The sequence below is a fragment of the Culex quinquefasciatus genome, chromosome 2 (genome assembly GCF_015732765.1).
Source record: "Culex quinquefasciatus strain JHB chromosome 2, VPISU_Cqui_1.0_pri_paternal, whole genome shotgun sequence".
Classification (NCBI taxonomy): Eukaryota; Metazoa; Arthropoda; class Insecta; order Diptera; family Culicidae; genus Culex; species Culex quinquefasciatus.
This window is the reverse complement of record NC_051862.1, coordinates 1,620,766-1,640,326: the sequence shown is the minus strand read 5'-3', so window position 1 is coordinate 1,640,326 and position 19,561 is coordinate 1,620,766. Positions and strand designations below refer to the sequence as shown.

General features: G+C 34.9%; 2 protein-coding genes and 1 long non-coding RNA gene across 6 annotated transcripts in view; all 3 read right to left on the bottom strand.

Moving 5' to 3' along the window:
- Nucleotides 1-2,749: 2,749 nt before the first annotated feature.
- LOC6037249 (rab-like protein 6) lies at nt 2,750-7,978 on the bottom strand. Its single transcript, XM_038255792.1, has 4 exons — nt 7,487-7,978; nt 6,263-7,424; nt 3,277-3,679; nt 2,750-3,212 (listed from the first exon to the last, which is right to left on the bottom strand). Exons 1-4 carry the CDS (start codon nt 7,626-7,628, stop codon nt 3,003-3,005), a joined length of 1,917 nt encoding a protein of 638 aa, XP_038111720.1. The 5' UTR covers nt 7,629-7,978; the 3' UTR covers nt 2,750-3,002.
- A 6,644-nt stretch (nt 7,979-14,622) lies between these two features.
- On the bottom strand, nt 14,623-16,109 carry LOC119767961. The gene is made up of 3 exons (XR_005277818.1): nt 15,462-16,109; nt 15,290-15,375; nt 14,623-14,977 (listed from the first exon to the last, which is right to left on the bottom strand). It is a non-coding gene; the product is annotated as an uncharacterized LOC119767961 (long non-coding RNA).
- A 2,795-nt stretch (nt 16,110-18,904) lies between these two features.
- Nucleotides 18,905-19,561, bottom strand: part of LOC6037246 (echinoderm microtubule-associated protein-like 2) — a 44,099-nt gene continuing 43,442 nt past the window's right edge. For all 4 annotated transcript variants that reach the window (XM_038258240.1, XM_038258239.1, XM_038258241.1 and 1 more), the window contains one exon: nt 18,905-19,500. In XM_038258240.1, coding sequence (XP_038114168.1) covers nt 19,375-19,500 — 126 coding nt within the window. In that variant the 3' untranslated portion in view covers nt 18,905-19,374. The remainder of the gene's footprint in view (nt 19,501-19,561) is intronic.

Genomic DNA, 19,561 nt, shown 5'->3' with positions numbered 1-19,561 from the left:
TATTATGCTCTCGCGTGTGAGTCTCGTGAGTGCGTGTTTGCTTGAGAAAAAAAGGGTCCCCTTTCATTCATTTCCCATCACATTATTATGCTGCACACGAATGAAGTGTGTTTGGCCAACCAACCAGTCAGTTCTTCATCCGTGGTGGTTTGGGTGCGGTGCAACCAAGCGCAAAAGGACACACTGAAATTCAGCCGGACCAGTTGGCCAAATTAAGCGTGGGAATTTCCCCCTCGACCGACCGACCTAACGTGGAGTTATGTTTCGCAGCGAGTATTTTGATCCCTCACGTTTGGCATTATTATGGTGATTATTATTATTATTGTTGCTAGTAGTGAAGCACAAACACACTTGAAATCCTCTCTTATGAATGGGTGGTCAAAAATAGCATCACTTTCGATGTCTGATCAGTTTGCAAAAAATATAGTTAATTCAAAACGTAATGAGGTTTTAGTAAGATTGATTTTTTTTTTCGGATGATTTGAAATACGGCTTTTAATTTTGAAATTATTTCGCTGTCATCAAAATTTTCTTTAAAAATTGTTGAAGTTGTGAATTTTGATGATAATTTGATTATTTTGAGAGAACTTATGATACTATTTGAGAATGAGAAAACTTATGATACTGTTTGCCTTAGCAAATTCTCTGAATTGTTCCACCCAAAACTGGCAGCGCTAGTCCGAGAGAATAATGGTCTCGAGTCGAGTCGAGTCGACCAATTTAAAAAAAAAGTTAAAATTATTCTTAATTTTTTTTTAAATTAAGAAATTTAAGAAATTTAAGAAATTTAAGAAATTTAAGAAATTTAAGAAATTTAAGAAATTTAAGAAATTTAAGAAATTTAAGAAATTTAAGAAATTTAAGAAATTTAAGAAATTTAAGAAATTTAAGAAATTTAAGAAATTTAAGAAATTTAAGAAATTTGAGAAATTTAAGAAATTTAAGAAATTTAATAAATTTAATAAATTTAAGAAATTTAAGAAATAAGAGAAATAAGAAAAATAAGAGAAATAAGAGAAATAAGAGAAATAAGAGAAATAAGAGAAATAAGAGAAATAAGAGAAATAAGAGATATAAGAGAAATAAGAGAAATAAGAGAAATTTAAGAAATTTAAGAAATTTAAGAAATTTAAGAAATTTAAGAAATTTAAGAAATTTAAGAAATTTAAGAAATTTAAGAAATTTAAGAAATTTAAGAAATTAAAGAAATTTAAGAAATTTAAGAAATTTAAGAAATTTAAGAAATTTAAGAAATTTAAGAAATTTAAGAAATTTAAGAAATTTAAGAAATTTAAGAAATTTAAGAAATTTAAGAAATTTAAGAAATTTGAGAAATTTAAGAAATTTAAGAAATTTAAGAAATTTAAGAAATTAAAGAAATTTAAGAAATTTAAGAAATTTAAGAAATTTAAGAAATTTAAGAAATTTAAGAAATTTAAGAAATTTAAGAAATTTAAGAAATTTAAGAAATTTAAGAAATTTAAGAAATTTAAGAAATTTAAGAAATTTGAGAAATTTAAGAAATTTAAGAAATTTAAGAAATTTAAGAAATTTAAGAAATTAAAGAAATTTAATAAATTTAAGAAATTTAAGAAATAAGAGAAATAAGAAAAATAAGAGAAATAAGAGAAATAAGAGATATAAGAGAAATAAGAGAAATAAGAGAAATTTAAGAAATTTAAGAAATTTAAGAAATTTAAGAAATTTAAGAAATTTAAAAAATTTAAGAAATTTAAGAAATTTAAGAAATTTAAGAAATTTAAGAAATTTAAGAAATTTAAGAAATTTAAGAAATTTAAGAAATTTAAAAAATTTAAGAAATTTAAGAAATTTAAGAAATTTAAGAAATTTAAGAAATTTAAGAAATTTAAAAAATTTAAGAAATTTAAGACATTTAAGAAATTTAAGAAATTTAAGAAATTTAAGAAATTTAAGAAATTTAAGAAATTTAAGAAATTTAAGAAATTTAAGAAATTTAAGAAATTTAAGAAATTTAAGAAATTTAAGAAATTTTAGAAATTTTAGAAATTTTAAAAATTTTAGAAATTTTAGAAATTTAAGAAATTTTAGAAATTTAAGAAATTTTAGAAATTTAAGAAATTTAAGAAATTTAAGAAATTTAAGAAATTTAAAAAATTTTAGAAATTTTAGAAATTTTAGAAATTTTAGAAATTTTAAAAATTTTAAAAATTTTAGAAATTTTAGAAATTTTAGAATTTTTAAGAATTTTAGAAATTTTAGAAATTTTAGAAATTTTAGAAATTTTAGAAATTTTAGAAATATTAGAAATTTTAGAAATTTTAGAAACTTTAATTTAAATTTCTTAAGCCGTAGCCGTATCAACTTTGTCGTTACATTTATATTATAAATTTTTAATGACATGTCATCTATTTAATTTGTAATGCACATTTAAATAAAGCAGCTTTTCATTCAGCGCTTTGCTAGCTTTCTCAGTAAAAAAAATCAAATCAATCTGTTCTGTGTCGATTTCTAAGGGACCGTCGAGAAAGGAAGGTATCAGGCTAAAAAAAAATTCAAAATATTCTGTTCGAAACGAGTGAAGAATTTATCAAAACAGGGAGGTTCATGGAGTCAACTGTATCACTATGAATAGAAACCCCAGCCTTTTGCTATGAAATAAAATCATTATGAAGAGATGGAATTTCGAAGTAAATAATTTCAACTTTTATTTCATCATTTGGGCTAATAACTTTTCATAAAATCTATTTGCTGCTCGCCTTTTTTTTTCTTTTTTTGCTTGCACGATAAAGTACATCGAATGATTAGTTTACATCAATTGAATTAGCTTAGATAGTGTTTGTTTTTTAATCTCCCACGTAACATTGCTCATGCTCACTAAAGGAGGTATTATTAGATAAAAGATTCCAGTATTTCACGAATGTAGAGTAAGTTCATTGTAGTATAATATAAAAAAACGCAGTTTTTGCACCGCGGCCAACCGCCACACACTTTTTCACTTGGGATGGAAATTCTTTCAAGTCTCAAATCGCTTCGTAAGCATCGTCGATGGGACCGCCGCCGTCGTAATCGCCGCTCGATTTCATCTGCTGCACAAAATCGTCCACGACGCTGTGGCTCTTCCGCTTGCTCTTCCTCCGTTCCTCGCGCGACGACTCGTCCTTTTCGCGGCTCGACTTTTTGGACTTTTTGTGCTTGCTGCTGCTGCTGCGTTCCTTGTCCTTGTCTTTGCTCTAAAAGTTACAAATTGTTTGTTTTATTAATTTAATAGAAATTGTTGGTGAAAATTCATCCCACCTTCTTAGCACTTCCGCTGCTACTCTTCGAGCAAGTCACGGACACGTTCGACCCGACGTCCTCTCCGCCCTCCGGCGAGCGCCTTTCCTTCGTGTCCAGCGACCAACTTTCGCTATCATTCAGCGAGCCGGAATCGCCCCCACCTCCACCAGGTGTGTCCGACTTGATCTGGTCAATTTCCAGCTCGATACTGGACAGCGAAAAGGCTCGATCCACCACGACCGGATTCGGTGACGGCGTTAGGTCATGCCGCCGCAACGGGTTGAACTTTGGCACCGATTCGGAACTGCTGGTCGAACGCAGCGGGAGATGTTCGGGTGGTGGAGCCGGTTGTTGCGATCCATCGCCACCGAAATCGTCGTCGAACCGGGACACCAGCGGGTTGTGATGACTGTCGTCGTCACTAAAGATGGAATCGATAGAAGATATTTAATTTAATTATCAACGAAATGTTCTATTAATTCTTTAAAAAGTTTTTGAAACATCACAAAATACCTGATTTTTTTTTTTGAAAGTTAAATAATTTTATTATTTTGAAAGGTTGAACATTTTATGGCTGAATATTGCCTCTTTTTCGATGTAACTGTATCTTAATCCCATAATACATAAAAAGATGTAAATTTACACACTTTTCGATTCGGCACATTTTTTCTGTTACATAATCTGTCTACACTCAAAATCAGAAGTATCTTTAATTATTTTAAAAAAAAAAAAATCAAACCTTTTAAAATTTTAGAACTCTGGGCTACAAAATATTAATATTCTATGATTCTGATTTATTTTTAAATCTACACTTCTAAAATTCATTAAAAAAAATACTAGATTTCAAAAATTAAAAAGGTCATCATTGCAAAAAAAACATAAATTTAAAAAAAATCAAACATACATCGGAGATTTAATATTCACAATTTTGAAATTTTTAAGTTCTAAGCTCCAAAGGATCTAAAATTCTAAGATTCACAGATTTCTAAGATTTCAAAAATTGCAAAGTTAATGAATGTAAAAATAAAAAATAAATTGGTTCAAAAATTTTACGATAATGCATAGCTTTAAATATTGAAACCTGAAAATTTTTGAAAATGTTAAGCTTCAAAAAATTTTAAACTATGATTTTTTTTAATCTACAATTCTAAAATTCATCAAAAAGTACTTGATTCAATTGAAAGCTAAGTATAGCAATTAAAAAAAATATTCAAAGAGTCAGATATAAAAAAACCGAAAATTCAAAGATATCCATTTCCAAAAATTTTGAAATTCTATAGTTCTAAAAATCATAAAATAAAATTAAAAAAATCGAAGATTTAAAATTCAACATTTTGAAATTTTAGAGTTCTAAGCTCCAAAAAATCTAAAATTCATAGATTTCTAAAATTTCAACAAATAATAAAGTTAATAAATGTAAAATTTCAAAAATCATTGATTAAAAAATTTCAAAATTCAAGAAAATTCGTAGCACTTGGGATTCATGAAAAAATCCTAACTTAAAGAATTTGCAAATTCTGAGCTTTATATTTTTTTAAATTCTGAGATTCTGAATTATTTTAAACCAACACTTCTGAAACTCAATAAAAAAACTAGATTTAAAAAATTCAAAGTAATGCATTTTTTTCAAATCGAGAATTAAAAAAATAAAAATTTAGGGTTTCAAAATTAGAATAGTCAAAGATTCCAAAATTACACAAAAGAAAAATTCAAAGATTTCAAACCTATAAAATTTCAAAAAATCTTAAATTTTACAATTTCAATTAAGATTTTTAAAATTGTAAAATTCTAAAATTCTTAAGTTCTAACTATTTGAAATTCCATAAATTATAAAGTTCTAAAATTTTAAAGTTCTACAATTTCAAAGTTCCAAATTTTCCAAGTTCTGAAAATTTTAAATTTTAAGGCTTAAAAATTATAAAATTCAAAATATCCAAAATTGAAAAGTAGAGATATATTTTACAATTATGAAAAAAGTAAAACTCTGAAATTTTAAAATTCTATAATTCTAAAACTCTTGTCAATCTTAAAATTCAGAATTTTAAAATATATTTAATTCCTAAAATATATATTCAAATAAAAAAAGTCAAGATTTAAGAAATTTTAAAGGACAATTAGAAGAACCATTAAAACTCTCAAAATTAAAAAAAAATCTTTAAAATAAACAAAATTTTGAGAAGTTAGAAATTCTAAAATTCTCAATATTTCAAATTCTTTACTATTAAATTTCAAAAGTTGAATAATGAGAAAATAATCAGCAATTAAAATAATTTCAAAATCTTAAATATTTAAAACAAAAATCAAATAAATAAAATTCGAAGCACATGAAATTATAAATATCTACAATTCTTAAATTTAAAAACGTTAGATTTGGAATATTCGAAAGTCTTATTGCAGAAAAAAATATGTTCATCAATTACAAAATTTAAAAAAATTATTTAAAAAACAATGGTTCAAAAATTCAAAACTGATTAAAAAAATTAAATTCAAAACTGATTAAAAAATAAAATAAAAAAAAAAACAGATATTCATAATATCAAAAAAAAAAATACTGAGATTCAGAAATTAAAAAAAAATCAAAGACAGTTCTTAAACTCAAAGCTTCTTAAATTCTACAAATCTTAAATTTTACAATTCCTTCTTTTTCATAAAATTCAAGAAGTTTGGAAAATTGATTCTAGAATTTAAATATATAAATAAAAAAAATAGATTAAAATAGCTTAAAATTTGAAAATTCCAATAATTCAAAATCAATTCATGATTTTTTTTTTTCAAAATTCAATTGCGTACAACTTAAGCAAATTGTATTCCTGGTTCTTATTTCGACCGTTTCTTTAGCTTTTTTATCAAGAGTTTGGCGTTTGTTCCGAGCTGCTTACTTCCCTTTCAATGGCCAGATCGACTGCATAAAGTTAACCGCAAAGATGATTCGTTGAAATGGGTTGAGTCTTTGCAAAAATATGCGTACAGCATACTTGAAAAAAAAATGCATAGACTCGCTTACCTGTCCGACTCCTGCCCACCTGCCGCCATTTCCTGCCCTCCCACGGCCAGCTCCATCGTATCGTCCAGGAACGACTTATCCAGCACGCCTCCATCGGGACAAAACTCGTCGACATTGACAACCTTCCCGCCCGGGGAACCGTGCAGCTGCTGACCACCGGTACTAACAAACCCACTACTTCCGGAAGCAGCTTCCGTCGCAATCGCTCCCACCGTAGCACTCTTCGGAATCCGGAGCGCATCGACGCCAGCTGAAACCTGAGGCGGAGCCATGGCGGCCGCTTTGAGTGCCGGCGAACCCAGCTTGGCAGTGTTGACCGTGGAAGTTGAGGCTACCGCCAAGTGACTGTTCCGGTCGGGGACGATGATGGGGTGGCCGCCGCCCAGGATGATGCTTTTGGTGGGCCGGGGAAGCGCTTCCAGCGGAGTTACTGGGGCCGATGAGGATGTGGGGGTGGGTTTTTTGCGACTGATGAGATTCTCCAGGAAGTGCGAGTAATCGGACTCGGTTGATTTGAGGAACTCGGTTATCTCTAGCCGACAAATGTCTGCGTCTTGTTCGTTCTTTTTGATGGATGCTTCCAGGGCGCTTCGTTGGAGATACAGGAATGGGATGCCGAAGAACTTGTGCAGAAGGCGAAGGCCAAACCCGTTCCGCATGGAACTGTCTCCGTAGACGATTTCGGCTGTCCGCGATTGACTGGCCTCTTCGATGAAGCCCTGGATCTGATCCTTGGTAATGACGCGATGGTGTCCCATGTCGCAGTGATTTCCTAGTAGAAGCACCGGAATGTCCGCAGGAACCTTCGGCAGTTCCCGACACACGTAGTCGAACGTCCACGCCTTGGTGATGTCCATCATCATGATGACGCAATGCGTTCCCTTGTACACATCTAGAAATTCTGCGTCCAGCACCGGAATGTCCTCGGCCATGGAATCGGTGTTGAGCTTGAGCGCTCCAGTCTTTTGCTTGGCTTTTCCACGGTCGACCACATCCCACACCTCAACCTTGACGATGTCATCCGTTGCCTTAAAGTTCCACTGAATCGAAGCAACCTGGATCTGTTCCGTCGGATTGTACTGCTCCAAGAAGGCCTTGCCCTGCAAACGCTCTAGCAGACACGATTTCCCCACGTTCCGATCGCCCTTGATGATCACTTTCACTGCAAAGTAGAAAAGATTTCAATCCAAGCAACCCGCCTACTACTAGCTGCTGCCGACTTACTATTGTATTGCACACCACGGGAAAACTTCTTCTTTAGCGAGTCGGACATCTGCTGGCCAACGGAGCCCGGCACCTGGGACGGTCCCGCAGCAACCCCCGGGCCATCGCTTTTCGTGGCCAACTTCTTAAACACGTTAAACATTTTCGCAATGCGATTTTGATTTTCTTTCTCCTCAAAAAACCAGCAGCACCAGCAATCGATGACGATGACGATGGCTACTATGACCCGTTGGTGACCTCAATTTCCCGACAGCTGGACCGCCTCCCCGCCTGCTGTGACCATCATTGTTATCACTCGCGGACACGGGACCTGCGAGTAGCAACTCTACACTTTGCAAGCTATCCTTTAATCAGCCTCGGCCGAGTGCAAACAGATGGAACACGAAAACCCTTCTCGTCACCCAGCAGAATGCACTTTGCAGCTTTCATTCATAAAACACTCACACCAACCAACCAGACGACGGCAAACAAGAGGCAAAACGCTGAAACAACGGGGGTTTGACAGAATGACGCAGGCAAAACGGCCCCGGTGAGCGAACGATGGGTGGTTTTGGAGGTGGTTTTCATGGGTGGTATGAAGATTGGATGGTGGGTTATTCGAAAATTACGAAGGTTGGAGATAACAAAAACTTCAACTCAGCCGTTGGAAAAGCAAATTAACAATTTTTGTTTTTATTCTAATCTAATCTAATCTGATCGTACACAAGCGCAGCCAGTCCGAAAAAGCATCCTGGAAGAACCTGTGGTAAGATTACGCCTCAAGTCCTTTCTTGCCAATATTAATGATCACCAGGGGCGTCGACTAGTCCAAAATGTTGGGGGGCACGGTTGTTTTCCGAAATCAATAGGTAAGAGTGGCGATTAGATGTTTATGTTTCTTGTATATCACGAATTAAAAAAAAAATATTACGATGTGATACGGATTTTTTTCATCCGGAATCCATTTTTTAAGAAATATATAATTTATTAAAACGTGATTGAGAATGTTAATTGGAGGGAATTTTTCATATGTTTGGAAGGCGAATTCATTCTCATTGTCATATTCGTAGTTATTTTCTAGAAGTAACAGTCAATAATAAAAATAATCAGATATTTAGAAATTCAACAATACAAATATTCTAAAAATAAAAACAAAAGTTAAATACAAAAATTTAGAACTTCAGAAATTTGAGAATACAAATACACATTTAAATAAATATCCATTTTTCAAATCTGCAATTTAGAAAAAAACAGATACACCAAATTCAATATTCCAAAATTAAAAAAAAAAATACAGAGAAACCTCTCTTTATTTTTGAAAGCTTCAAAGGCGTTTTTTAGATCTGAACCTTCAACCTACAAATTGCTTTTAAAAGATTGCAAAAATGTTGCGTCGTTCCAGAGAAATTTACAAATTAAAAACGTAACGCATCGCATAAAAAGAGAAAAAATAAAGAAAAAAATCTAGGGTTACAAAAACTCATGACTTGAAAATGTTAAGAAATCAAAAGCAGAAATTTAAACAATCAGAAATTTAGAAATAACAATAAAATTCAATGTTTAAAAAAAATCGAAAATTTCAAAAGAAGAGAATTTATGAATTAAAAAATTTAAGAATTTAAGAATTTAAGAATTTAAGAATTGGGTACTAAAGCCCTATGTCAATTTTTATGTACAACGATAAAAAACACGATTAAAAACAATTTCTGATCACTTTTTTTTCATTTTAATGCAATTTTTTTTTTGACAAGACAACATTTTTTCGATGGATCAACTATGGTCCCCTTGGAACGAGCTGTCAAGTAGGAACTTTTCTGTCAAGAAGGACCGCGAGGTTAATTTTTCAAAATTGATTTAAAAATCCATTTTAAACTCTTTGTGGTCGTACAAAGGGTCATTGTACTCAGAAAAATAAGCTTTATCGCTGTAAACAATAATATCAGCAAACTAAGCTTCATTTTAGGACCCAATTTAAGAATTTAAGAATTTAAGAATTTAAGGATTTAATAATTTAAGAATATAAAGATTTAACAAAGGGTCATTGTACTCAGAAAAATAAGCTTTATCGCTGTAAACAATAATATCAGCAAACTAAGCTTCATTTTAGGACCCAATTTAAGAATTTAAGAATTTAGGGATTTAAGAATTTAAGAATTTAATATTCCATTTTTAAGTATTATTTTCTACTCCCTGATTTTTTGATATATTTTTTGAGGATGCAGTTAAAATTTCTATAGCCTTTTTATTTTTTTAAATCGATCATGAATTGCAGAAAGCAATACACTTGTGTTTTATGATTATAATGTGGAATTGTCTCAGATTATGTTTTAATTTGTCAGCTTCTCAGTAAATCGGTGTTCTAGTTTCCAAAATTTACTTTTTGAAACAATTGTATTTTTCAGCTAAAATTGGTATAGAACGGTTAACAAATGTATTTGAAATCTTTTCAAATCCTTTCTAAAATTACTAAAAAAAATATTGAATTCCTCAGCATTTTTGTAAATGTAAAGCAGTCATCAAATGACCATTTTGAAAAGTGTTTCAGTTTATATTCGCTAAATCCTGATCTACAATGGCAAATCGCAGAATGTTGCGTTTGAAAACTTGGTGATTGTAGATAAGGTGCTATGGAAAAAGTACATTGGTTTTGTTTTTGAAACAACATGCACAGATACAAATCTTATGAGCAAATCCGTAAAATTTATGTTGACGACATCTCTCAAATCATATACCGATGCCTCTGTGCTCTTGTACTAGATAACTGATTTTCCTAGAGAGCACAGTGGTATAGATAAAACGTTGTCGATTTAGAAAAAAATGCATCTAAATCCAGAAAATTGTAAACGATTTTGTTCGAAAAATTTCAGCGATTTCGAAAACAACAAATGTTTTTGAGCTATTTTACGGATTCGCTTACAAGAATTCTATCCGTGTGTACAAACAATGTTCCATTTAAGTTTAAGATTCTTTTTTCAATTATTTCTGTGTTTTTTTACATTTGAAATAAAAATATTTTTCTTCCAAAATTTCTGGGGGGGCACAATGTATGCGCTGCCCCCTCAGCCAAATTTTAGGGGGGGCAAAAAGTACCGTGCCCCCCCAGAGTCGGCGCCCCTGATGATCACAGTACATCCGAGTTACCCCGAAAATGTATAGCAAAAATTAAAGCGGCCAGGCCTACTGCGTTGCATTAACCGCAGAGACAGATTCTTTGAACGGATCATCAGGGCAGGAAGGATGCGTGGACATACCGTACCGTGTGTAAGTGTAAATTTGGCAGATAACAATATTCAGGGGCAGGGGGGGGGAGGGGGAGGAGGGGAGGGGGAGGAAATGTGGATAGGAGAAAAGGGAGGTGGGAATTGGATAATATGGATATATCATTATATAAAATAAGGGAATAAAATCATCTATCAAATAATGATAGATAAAATGGATAGATCTCACCAAGTCAAGATTCAACACCTCCGGCAGGGTTTGGACTTATCATCAAATGCCACTTGAATCGTAATTCTTCTAAGACTTCTGGACTTGAACAGGACTACAGTAAAGAAGCGGGCAGCAACAATCAAGGTTTCAGTTCTTCCAGCAGCAATCCTGGTACAGCTCGACCGGCAGTAAAGGAATAAGACGCCGCAAGTTGGTACTTCTCACCACACGATGCATTTAATCTGCTACTGCTGGCCGGAACAGGAGCATGATGGCCACTTCATAAAGTGCTCCAACTGTTGCTGATCCTGCCTTCTTTTTCGTGTAATCGTTACCCCTATGTAGAGCATCAAGCCAACGGAAAGTTGAATTCTGGGTTTTGATATTCCACTGACATTACCTCAATCGCTACCACCATTAAAATTGTACAGGAACTCCAGTTTAAAAAATTGAAATCGAACCTTAACAATTTTGTTTTTATTTATAACTTATTTATATCAGGTCCTTTTAAGTGCTGTGACCTGGTTAGGACCGAGGATCGGTCACAGGACACTCCATACTTCGAGATTATGTAACTGACGAGGGTTACTTGGTTCAAGCCAGTCTTGCAGGTCTTGAACTTGGCGATGTATACTCGGAGAAAATGCGCCACAGCTCAATGTACGGAGTTTCCACCGAAGAGGGGAACTCTGCTTTTCTCTTGATGACGTGCACCTCCACAGCATCCAGGTTGTGCGATTCCTCGAGGTTCTTTTTGACATATGAAGCCGACGGAAGTCCTCTGACAACGACGCAGAGTTGCCGGTCGCTTCGTTTCTCGTGATATAGAACTCAACTTTGTGGGTGGGTGGGGCCGCGCGGTTTCAAAACGGTCCTCGGAGATTCACAGCATGTTGATCCCAAACGGAGTCAGCTTGTAACTTGGCTTGGTTGTGCACGACACCATTACACATCCGGAAAAAATCCGATTATTTTTATTTCACTTTTTATGTTCTTTTAATTTTTTGTACATGTTTCAGCCACAAAATATTCTATCTGAACTGGTTCTGCCAGAATCCTGCTAGAAAGATGGAACATTTCCGCTAGAATTCTGTAAGAATATCTAGCGGTTAGAGCTCTGCTAGAATGCGAAACAGAAATTACAATCTAGATTCGATTACCCGAAGGCCTCGAAACAATTCCAGTGTTTTTTTAAAGGTCCTATAAACCAAATTTACAAATTTTTCTTTTTGTGTTTTTGAATCCAGGTTTTTAAGCGAAGATGGCGCTCGAATGGTGAACGCCCGAAATGTCAAAATCGCGCAGTAGCACCAACATTAGAAAAAAAATATGGCTGTCATGCCATGGCACACTTGTTCCGTAATGTTGGTACCACTGCGTGATTTTGACATTTCGGGCGTTCACCATTCGAACGCCATCTTCGCTTAAAAACCTCGATACCCCTGACTCAAGGCGGTTCTAAAAACACTCAAAATGCAAAAAATGAAAATTTGGTTTATAGAACTTTTTCAAAAAAAAAAAAACTTAAGAATTTCGCTTCAGATAATCATTAGATATTAGTTGTGCTCGACGCTTAAGTGCATCTCCAGCGCTGGGTGCAAACATCGAAGCAAAGCTAATTTGCACCCGACGTCAACCCCATCGCGGTACCTGTCGCGGTAGCAAATTTTCAGCAGTTCTTCGGGATTTCACTTTGCTACCCGCGTATTCAGTCTGTTTGCTACCGCTTCAAATGGAATTATGCACGGAAAAATCGAATCAAGCACGGAAAAAAAATAAAAAAATTTAAAAAAAATCAAAAAATTTCTAAAAATTTCTAAAAATTTCAAAAAATTTCAAAAAAATTTAAAAAAAAATCTAAAAATTTCAAAAAATTTCAAAATTTTTTAAAAAATTTCAAAAAATTTCAAAAATTCAAAAATTCAAAAATGCAAAAATTCAAAAATTTAAAAATTCAAAAATTCAAAAATTCAAAAATTTAAAAATTCAAAAATTCAATTTGAATTTGAAATTTTAAATTTTTGAATTTTTGAATTCTAAATTTTTGAATTTTTGAATTTTTGAATTTTTAAATTTTTGAATTTTTGAATTTTTGAATTTTTAAATTTTTGATTTATTTTGAATTTTTGATTTTTTTTGAATTTTTGAATTTTTTTGAATTTTTGGATTTTTGAATCATACATCATACATATCATAAAGAGAGCAGACATATAAAAAGCATTCAAAACTTTGCCCCCCGGCTTCCCGGTACTTGTCGGGTATCAGAAAATGAGTACCCGACAGGTACCGACACATATTTTTCTTCTACAGATGAACTTGAGATCAAATTTGATACCTGCTTTGCTACGCGCGGTGGGAGACTCGGGGGCAAACTCGAGAGCAAATTTGGTGGGAATCAAATCGGGTAGCAAATAGTTAAACTTTCGACATTTTCGAAAAATGAAATTCTTTGAAATTTTCAATAGGATTAAAAAGTTTAATAAACTTTTAGCATTTCTAGGCATGAATCAACACATAATTATTGATTTTGAAGGTAAACGAGAGCAAAAAATGATAAAAACCCATATTTGCCCCCCGCGGTGGGCTTGTTTCGGTGGCAAATTTGCTACCCTAGCGGTGGGGATGACGGAGTTTTTTCAAGGTGGCAAATTTGATCTCGGTATTCATGAGCCGGGTGCAAATTTGATTTGCACCCCAGCGCTGGAGATGCCCTAAGGATGACCCACATGCTACTACTACTAAACTAACATGCTCTCGTCACAAATGAACAATCAATTACAATTACTACTCTAAAAAGATTTAAAATTTTTAAATACAAGATGGCGCCCAAAATGTCGATAACATATTGAGAAAATGCTTTTTTTGCATCTTAAAAAGCAATCAAATATTAAAATTTGACAAAAATGGGGTCGCAGAACTCAAATATGATGTTTGAAGTAATAATAAAAAATATATTTTTTCTGATCGTGATTCAATTATCCGAAGTCCCATACAAACCTTCGGGTAATCGAGGTAATAGAGCATCGATCATATAACTCAAGTCATATTTGGATTTATCTCTTGATGTTGTATTAACTTTAAAAAAAACTAAAAAATGTTTCATTACTAATCGTTGCGTAGTTAAAGAAACAACCTTCTTCTTCAGTTGTCGAAATAAGATTGTTTTATTTAGTTATCCAGCCTTGTTACATTTCCTGGCATTCTCTAGATTATTTTTATAAGGTCCTAATAAGCTTTCATATGTTTACAGGACCTATTAAAAATTCTCTTGAATTCTAGATTACTTTTTCGAAACAACCAGTGCGCCATTGATTTTTGAAAAAGTAAGCGAGCTAGTAAGCCAGAATTTATTTTTTTCCTTCGACAATGGCTTGCTTTTACTCGCGTCACAAAGTCTATTTCCGGAGTTTTTTTTTTTTTTTTTTTGAAAAGGTCCAATATACCAAATTTCCAGTTTATGCTTTTTGGGTGTTTTTGAAATTGCCTGTTTTTGGTTTGGTTTATTGAACCTTTAAAAAAACTCCAGATTTTAGCGAGATCCCAAAATCGACCCATTTCCCCTACTATCTCGAACGAATTTGGTTTGACGGCGCCAAAAAGATAAGCTTTCCCATTCTTTTCGCCGCAAGACGAGTGCGCATCGTGACGCAAAGAAGGTGGACAAGATAAACCAGCAAAGTAGGCCACGCGCGCGCGTCGCAGGAAACTTTCGGCATTACGTAATTGGATTTTTTTAATACATCAAAGCGTTTATTTTTTTAAACTTTTATGTTTTCAAAAATTACCTACCGCGCCTTCGGCGCCCTCCGCCATCTCGATTTGCGGTCCGCGCGCTTCCCTCGTGTTTTTGATTCCCAACTCGTTTCAGGAAGAGAGGATGATTCGTCCGACGAAATCCCGCCATTTGCCTTCAACACGTGTTCGGTGAGTGTGATGACGCCCCGTCCCGCTCGCACGGCCGAAACCTGTTTCGTTCACACACACACACACACGCACACACATTTTCAGTGCGCCCCTCTCGCTCTCTCACTCTGCCAGGGTTGGGTGTGGAATTTACCGGGAAGAAGAACACGCTGCTGCTGCCTGGAAGAAAAAGAGCGCGGGGAAAGCGTTACAAAACTGCTAACCTACTTTGATGGGGTGAGACGCGCGGTGGGGCGCGACGGCGGCGCTTCTTTTTTTTCGGGATGATGATGGTTGCTAGGGTTCAATGCTCCTCTGTCGGTTGATTGGATCGAAGCAACCAGCTTGTTTTTTGTAAGGGTGGTCAGTTAAGAAGTGGGTTTGATTTCATGCCCGCACGGCAGCGCGGTCAATGGATTGGCTCTTATGTTTTATCATCATTTTGAAGGGGGATTAGATAACGCGCGCAGAAGAATCGGGAACAATGCTTACTTTTCATATGCTCCCGGAAGTGGCAGCTCGTCCTCACTCTCTCCCTCCTTCGTCATCGCCTACTCCGTCGTCGCCATCATCATTTTCTGGAAGGTGAAGCAAGAGAAAGATGGCTGAGTAAACAATCGCGATGCGGCAGTTTTGAGGTTAGGTTTGCCTCGTCGGAGCTTACCTGTTGGCTTCATGGCGAGGATTTTCCCACCGGAAACGCGTTCCGCCGGCCGACCGGTCCTGGCGATCTCTCACAGTATACTCCTGTGATTTGAGCACGATTTCTAACACATCAAGCCACAAGAATATACTGCGAAAGAGTGGCACCATTTTGAAGAGAGCTGCTCCTGGTCACGCCGACATTTTTCTTTTCCGACTCACGACGAGAAAAAGCACGTTTTTTTTTTGCTTCCCTCCATTTTCGTCGGAACCGTTTCCCTGGCCAGATTCACACACGCTCCCCACGAAAAACCGACACAGAATCACGCTCCCGCGAGGTCACTTCCGGCGTCGACGCCGGCATAAGTCGCGCACCACCGCCTGCTACGCCCGAAGAAAAAACCACGCCAAGCGCGCGCGCTTCGTCCGCACTTCCGGCCACTTTCGTCCGCATCGCCCCGTAACTTACCACACACGCGCGCGCCAAATTCCACCGAGAAATTCACCCCACGAAATTCCGGCTCGGCCCGCGAATCAAAATAAAATCGAAGGAAAGTTCCATTTCTTCACGCGGAGACCCGAAAAAAAAGCCTTTTCTTGAATGAAAAACGCGCACACCGCGGCGGCGGAGAAGGACGAAGAACACGATCGGAATCGCGGCAAGCACCGACCACCGACGAAAGCAAAATGAGGCTGGTGGTGAGAGAGAGAGTGCGGGTTCGTCGGCGAAGAGGGCAAATGGTGCGGGCTTTCGGGAGAGAGAAGGGAGAAAAGTACGAGAGAGTGAGCGAAGGGTTGCCTGCGGTGATGTTTTGGGGTGTGGTACAGACTTTGTGACATTGTTTACAAAGTTTTACGGAAATGTGTTGTTTAGAATTTTGGTACAGGTTTATTGGAGCGAAAATCAACGTTCAAAAGCAAGATTTCATTAAACAACAACAAAATGTGGCTTTTGAAGGCGAAAGAACAACATTATACCAAGAAATAAGAAAATTAGATTGAATTCGAATAACAGTTTGCACGGCTTGAAAGCATCATATTTAGTATATTATAATTTAGAATGCTTATTGTTACAAATGCTCTCAAGTATGCTTTTAATATCAGCAATTTCTATAAAATTGATAATTGATAAAAAGAATTGTATTCATTTATTTATTTTTTCGCCTAATACAATCATGATTATTGTAACATTGCTTCATAAAAATATCAGAGCTTGGTCAAATTTGATACAAAATATTTCAAAACAAATGAAACTTATCTAACGAGATTCTCTTAATTAAATTCACCGTTAAAAACATATATTGCTCTAGTAATTATGTTCACAAAATCTGCAGTGAAATTACACACCTTAAATTCGAAAATCATCATCTACAGACAAATCTCCACCATTTTGCCAGCACTGCCTCAAAAACGAGAGAGAATTGATGACGTCAGATCCGGCCGCGGGTTCAAGAAAATTCAAGCAAGTGGGTGACGCTAGCGCCGTCTGGTGGTGGGGTTGTGGAAACACGTGGTCAAGTAGAAGTGGTGGAGGATTGGCGGAGTCGAGAGGGGTTTCGAAATGACGGTTTGCTCCAAAATTTGAACAATATTTTTTTTCTGAAATAACGTACATTGACTTCGTAATAATAACCCTAAAACAGACTAGTTCATACAGAAGCGTGCGTTGATTTTGACAGCGAATGAATAAAGGTGCGTGTTTATGTTTACGTAGTGGACAGTTGAGAGTGAACGTTCGGCGCAGAAGTGATAGTGTTCAGCTGGAATCGATTGGCGGAATCCGGATCAGGGCACAACGGAAAAGAACATGAGGTTAGTGGGTGGTTGTGTCGCTAAGGCTTCATTCATAAAGTACGTCACGCTAATATCAACCAAAAAACCTTCCCCCTCCCTCCTGCTAGAGCGGTAGCACATTTCTGCTAGAACGCTGTAAGAAATTCCAGCTCTGCAAGAACTCTACTAGAATCCTGCTAGAACGTTGTGACTGGGTCAGACTGTAATCCCGATTCGCCCATTTGACGGTGCTCCGATGAAGTTAACCAAGGAGCTTCAATTTTACAAAATAACATGAGCACTTGCATGAGCATTTAATTTTTATTTATTTCAATAAAACAAGAACTCTGTTTCTAGAAAAGAATTCTTTAAAACGCATAAATTTTAAATTTAAAGAAAACCATTCATATTTGGCTTGCCACATTACAAAAACACCACAAAAGCAAAGAAGCAGAATATTCTTTGTAGAAAAGAAATCATTGAAAATCCCATTATTCTAAAACATAAATTTTACCATTTAAAATTTTGTGGGCTTTCACAAAATAAATGAAACAAAAAAAAAAACAAAAATTTACACCACTATCAAAATATTTTTATGTTATAATAAAATCTCAAAACATTTTTTTTTTCGATCTTTCGCTATGGTTGAAAAAAGTGTTTTTGAGCCTTTTCAAATGTTGAGGTTGATTTGAAAATTTTGGAAATATTTTAATTTTTTGACATTGAAAATCGGACGCATATTTGCTGAGTCTCTATGAAAAAAATTGACGCACAGTGATGTATAAATATAGGGCAACCATTGGTCCGATCTTCAATGTATTACGAGCGATTTTATAGGAAATTTTCTCATCTCCTTAACCAAAAAAAAAAAAACCTAATCAGGTAAAAGAGTCACATTATTAACAAAAAAAATCAGCTTTCTTTGTTTATAACTTCAAAACGGTACACGACATTGAAAATTATGTTTTCGGCATTTTTCAAAGTTTAAGAAAATTATGATCAAAAAAATGGTAACACTGCCAAATCAATTTTCCCACTGAGAATTTTGGCTCGAGCCTCGAGTCAATCTGGCTCGAGATCGATCCTGAATCGAGTTGAGGCTCAAGCTAAAATTTTCAGTGGGTTGTCTAACTTGTGCAATAACTCAACAGATGGCATTTTTGTCATAGAATGTATTTTGGTGTGAAAGGTCCAATTAAAAATAAATGAGTAATATTTTAGAGTGTCATTTTTTTCTGAAGAGTTTTGCTCTACTTGCTCAAAACACCAAATTAGTTAACAAAACCGTTCTCTAGATAAAATTGTATGGAGACTTGTATGGACGAACTAATGCTGGAAAATGACTTGTTTGGTCATAGAAAAAGTAGAAAAAAATCATCCAATGTTTCACAGAATTGTTTCTAAGAAGCTTTCGGATATTCGAACTTGGGATAATCGAAACTTCGGAGACGAGTCTGAGCTTTATTTCGAAAATTTAAAATATACCACAATCAAAAATAACGATTGTCTAAAAAGATTTAAGTTGCCTCAAATAAACAAACAACAACAATCATGAAATTTTGGAATTTTTCAGTTAGTTTCGAATGAAAATTATCATACCAATTTAAATTTCACCACATTTCCCCTGAACTAAAACTGATATTGTACTGGAAAGACGGGGGGTTCTTCAAAAATAAACTAGCAAAAACAGCATTTTGATTTCATAATATATTGCAGTCGAATAAAAAATGTTTAATAATTTATAATTGCTGCGCTCAAATGCATCTCGACACTTACAGTAAACCGTTTTCAAACTATATCACTTAGTAAAAAGAAGAATAGTAAAGTGTGAGTGTTTAAAGTGTTGTTCGTGTATGTATTTGAGTGGCTATATTTATTTGCAATCTACTAAGTTCTTATTTATTTATTTTTTTGTTCATTCTCCGAATACAAAGTACCTAATAAAGTAGAGTAGATAATAAATAAAGTGGTGTATTGTGTCTGTTTTTTTTTTGTCTTTTCTGTGTGTCTGTATTTGTGTAATTTAAATACTAATGTAACAATTAGTAAACTGCACAAAACTTGCATCCGTTTCTTTTGTTCTTGGCCAATATTGTTGTTCTCATCACGTGCATTCATGCATTCATCCATCTTTCTCGTTCGCTCAAACCGCGCTCGTTGTTTCAAACCACGCGCCACTGCAGCACGCTGGTGTCCATTCCGCCGGCGGACAGCAACCGCACTCCGTCGTGCATAAACTTGACCGACGTCACGTGACTGCTGTGGCCTCGGTACGCATGCGACAGTGACTAAAAACAATAAGTTTAAAAAAAGTTAAAACATGCTTCATAATCCGATTTGTATCGCAGA

Excerpts from the sequence above, each read along its gene's own strand:
- LOC6037249 (XM_038255792.1), bottom strand. The coding sequence starts at position 7,628 with ATGTTTAACGTGTTTAAGAAGTTGGCCACGAAAAGCGATGGCCCGGGG. Across the intron at positions 7,425-7,486 it reads CCGTGGTGTGCAATACAATA|TGAAAGTGATCATCAAGGGC; the intron begins GTAAGTCGGCAG and ends TCTACTTTGCAG. Across the intron at positions 3,680-6,262 it reads GGTGGGCAGGAGTCGGACAG|TGACGACGACAGTCATCACA; the intron begins GTAAGCGAGTCT and ends TTCCATCTTTAG.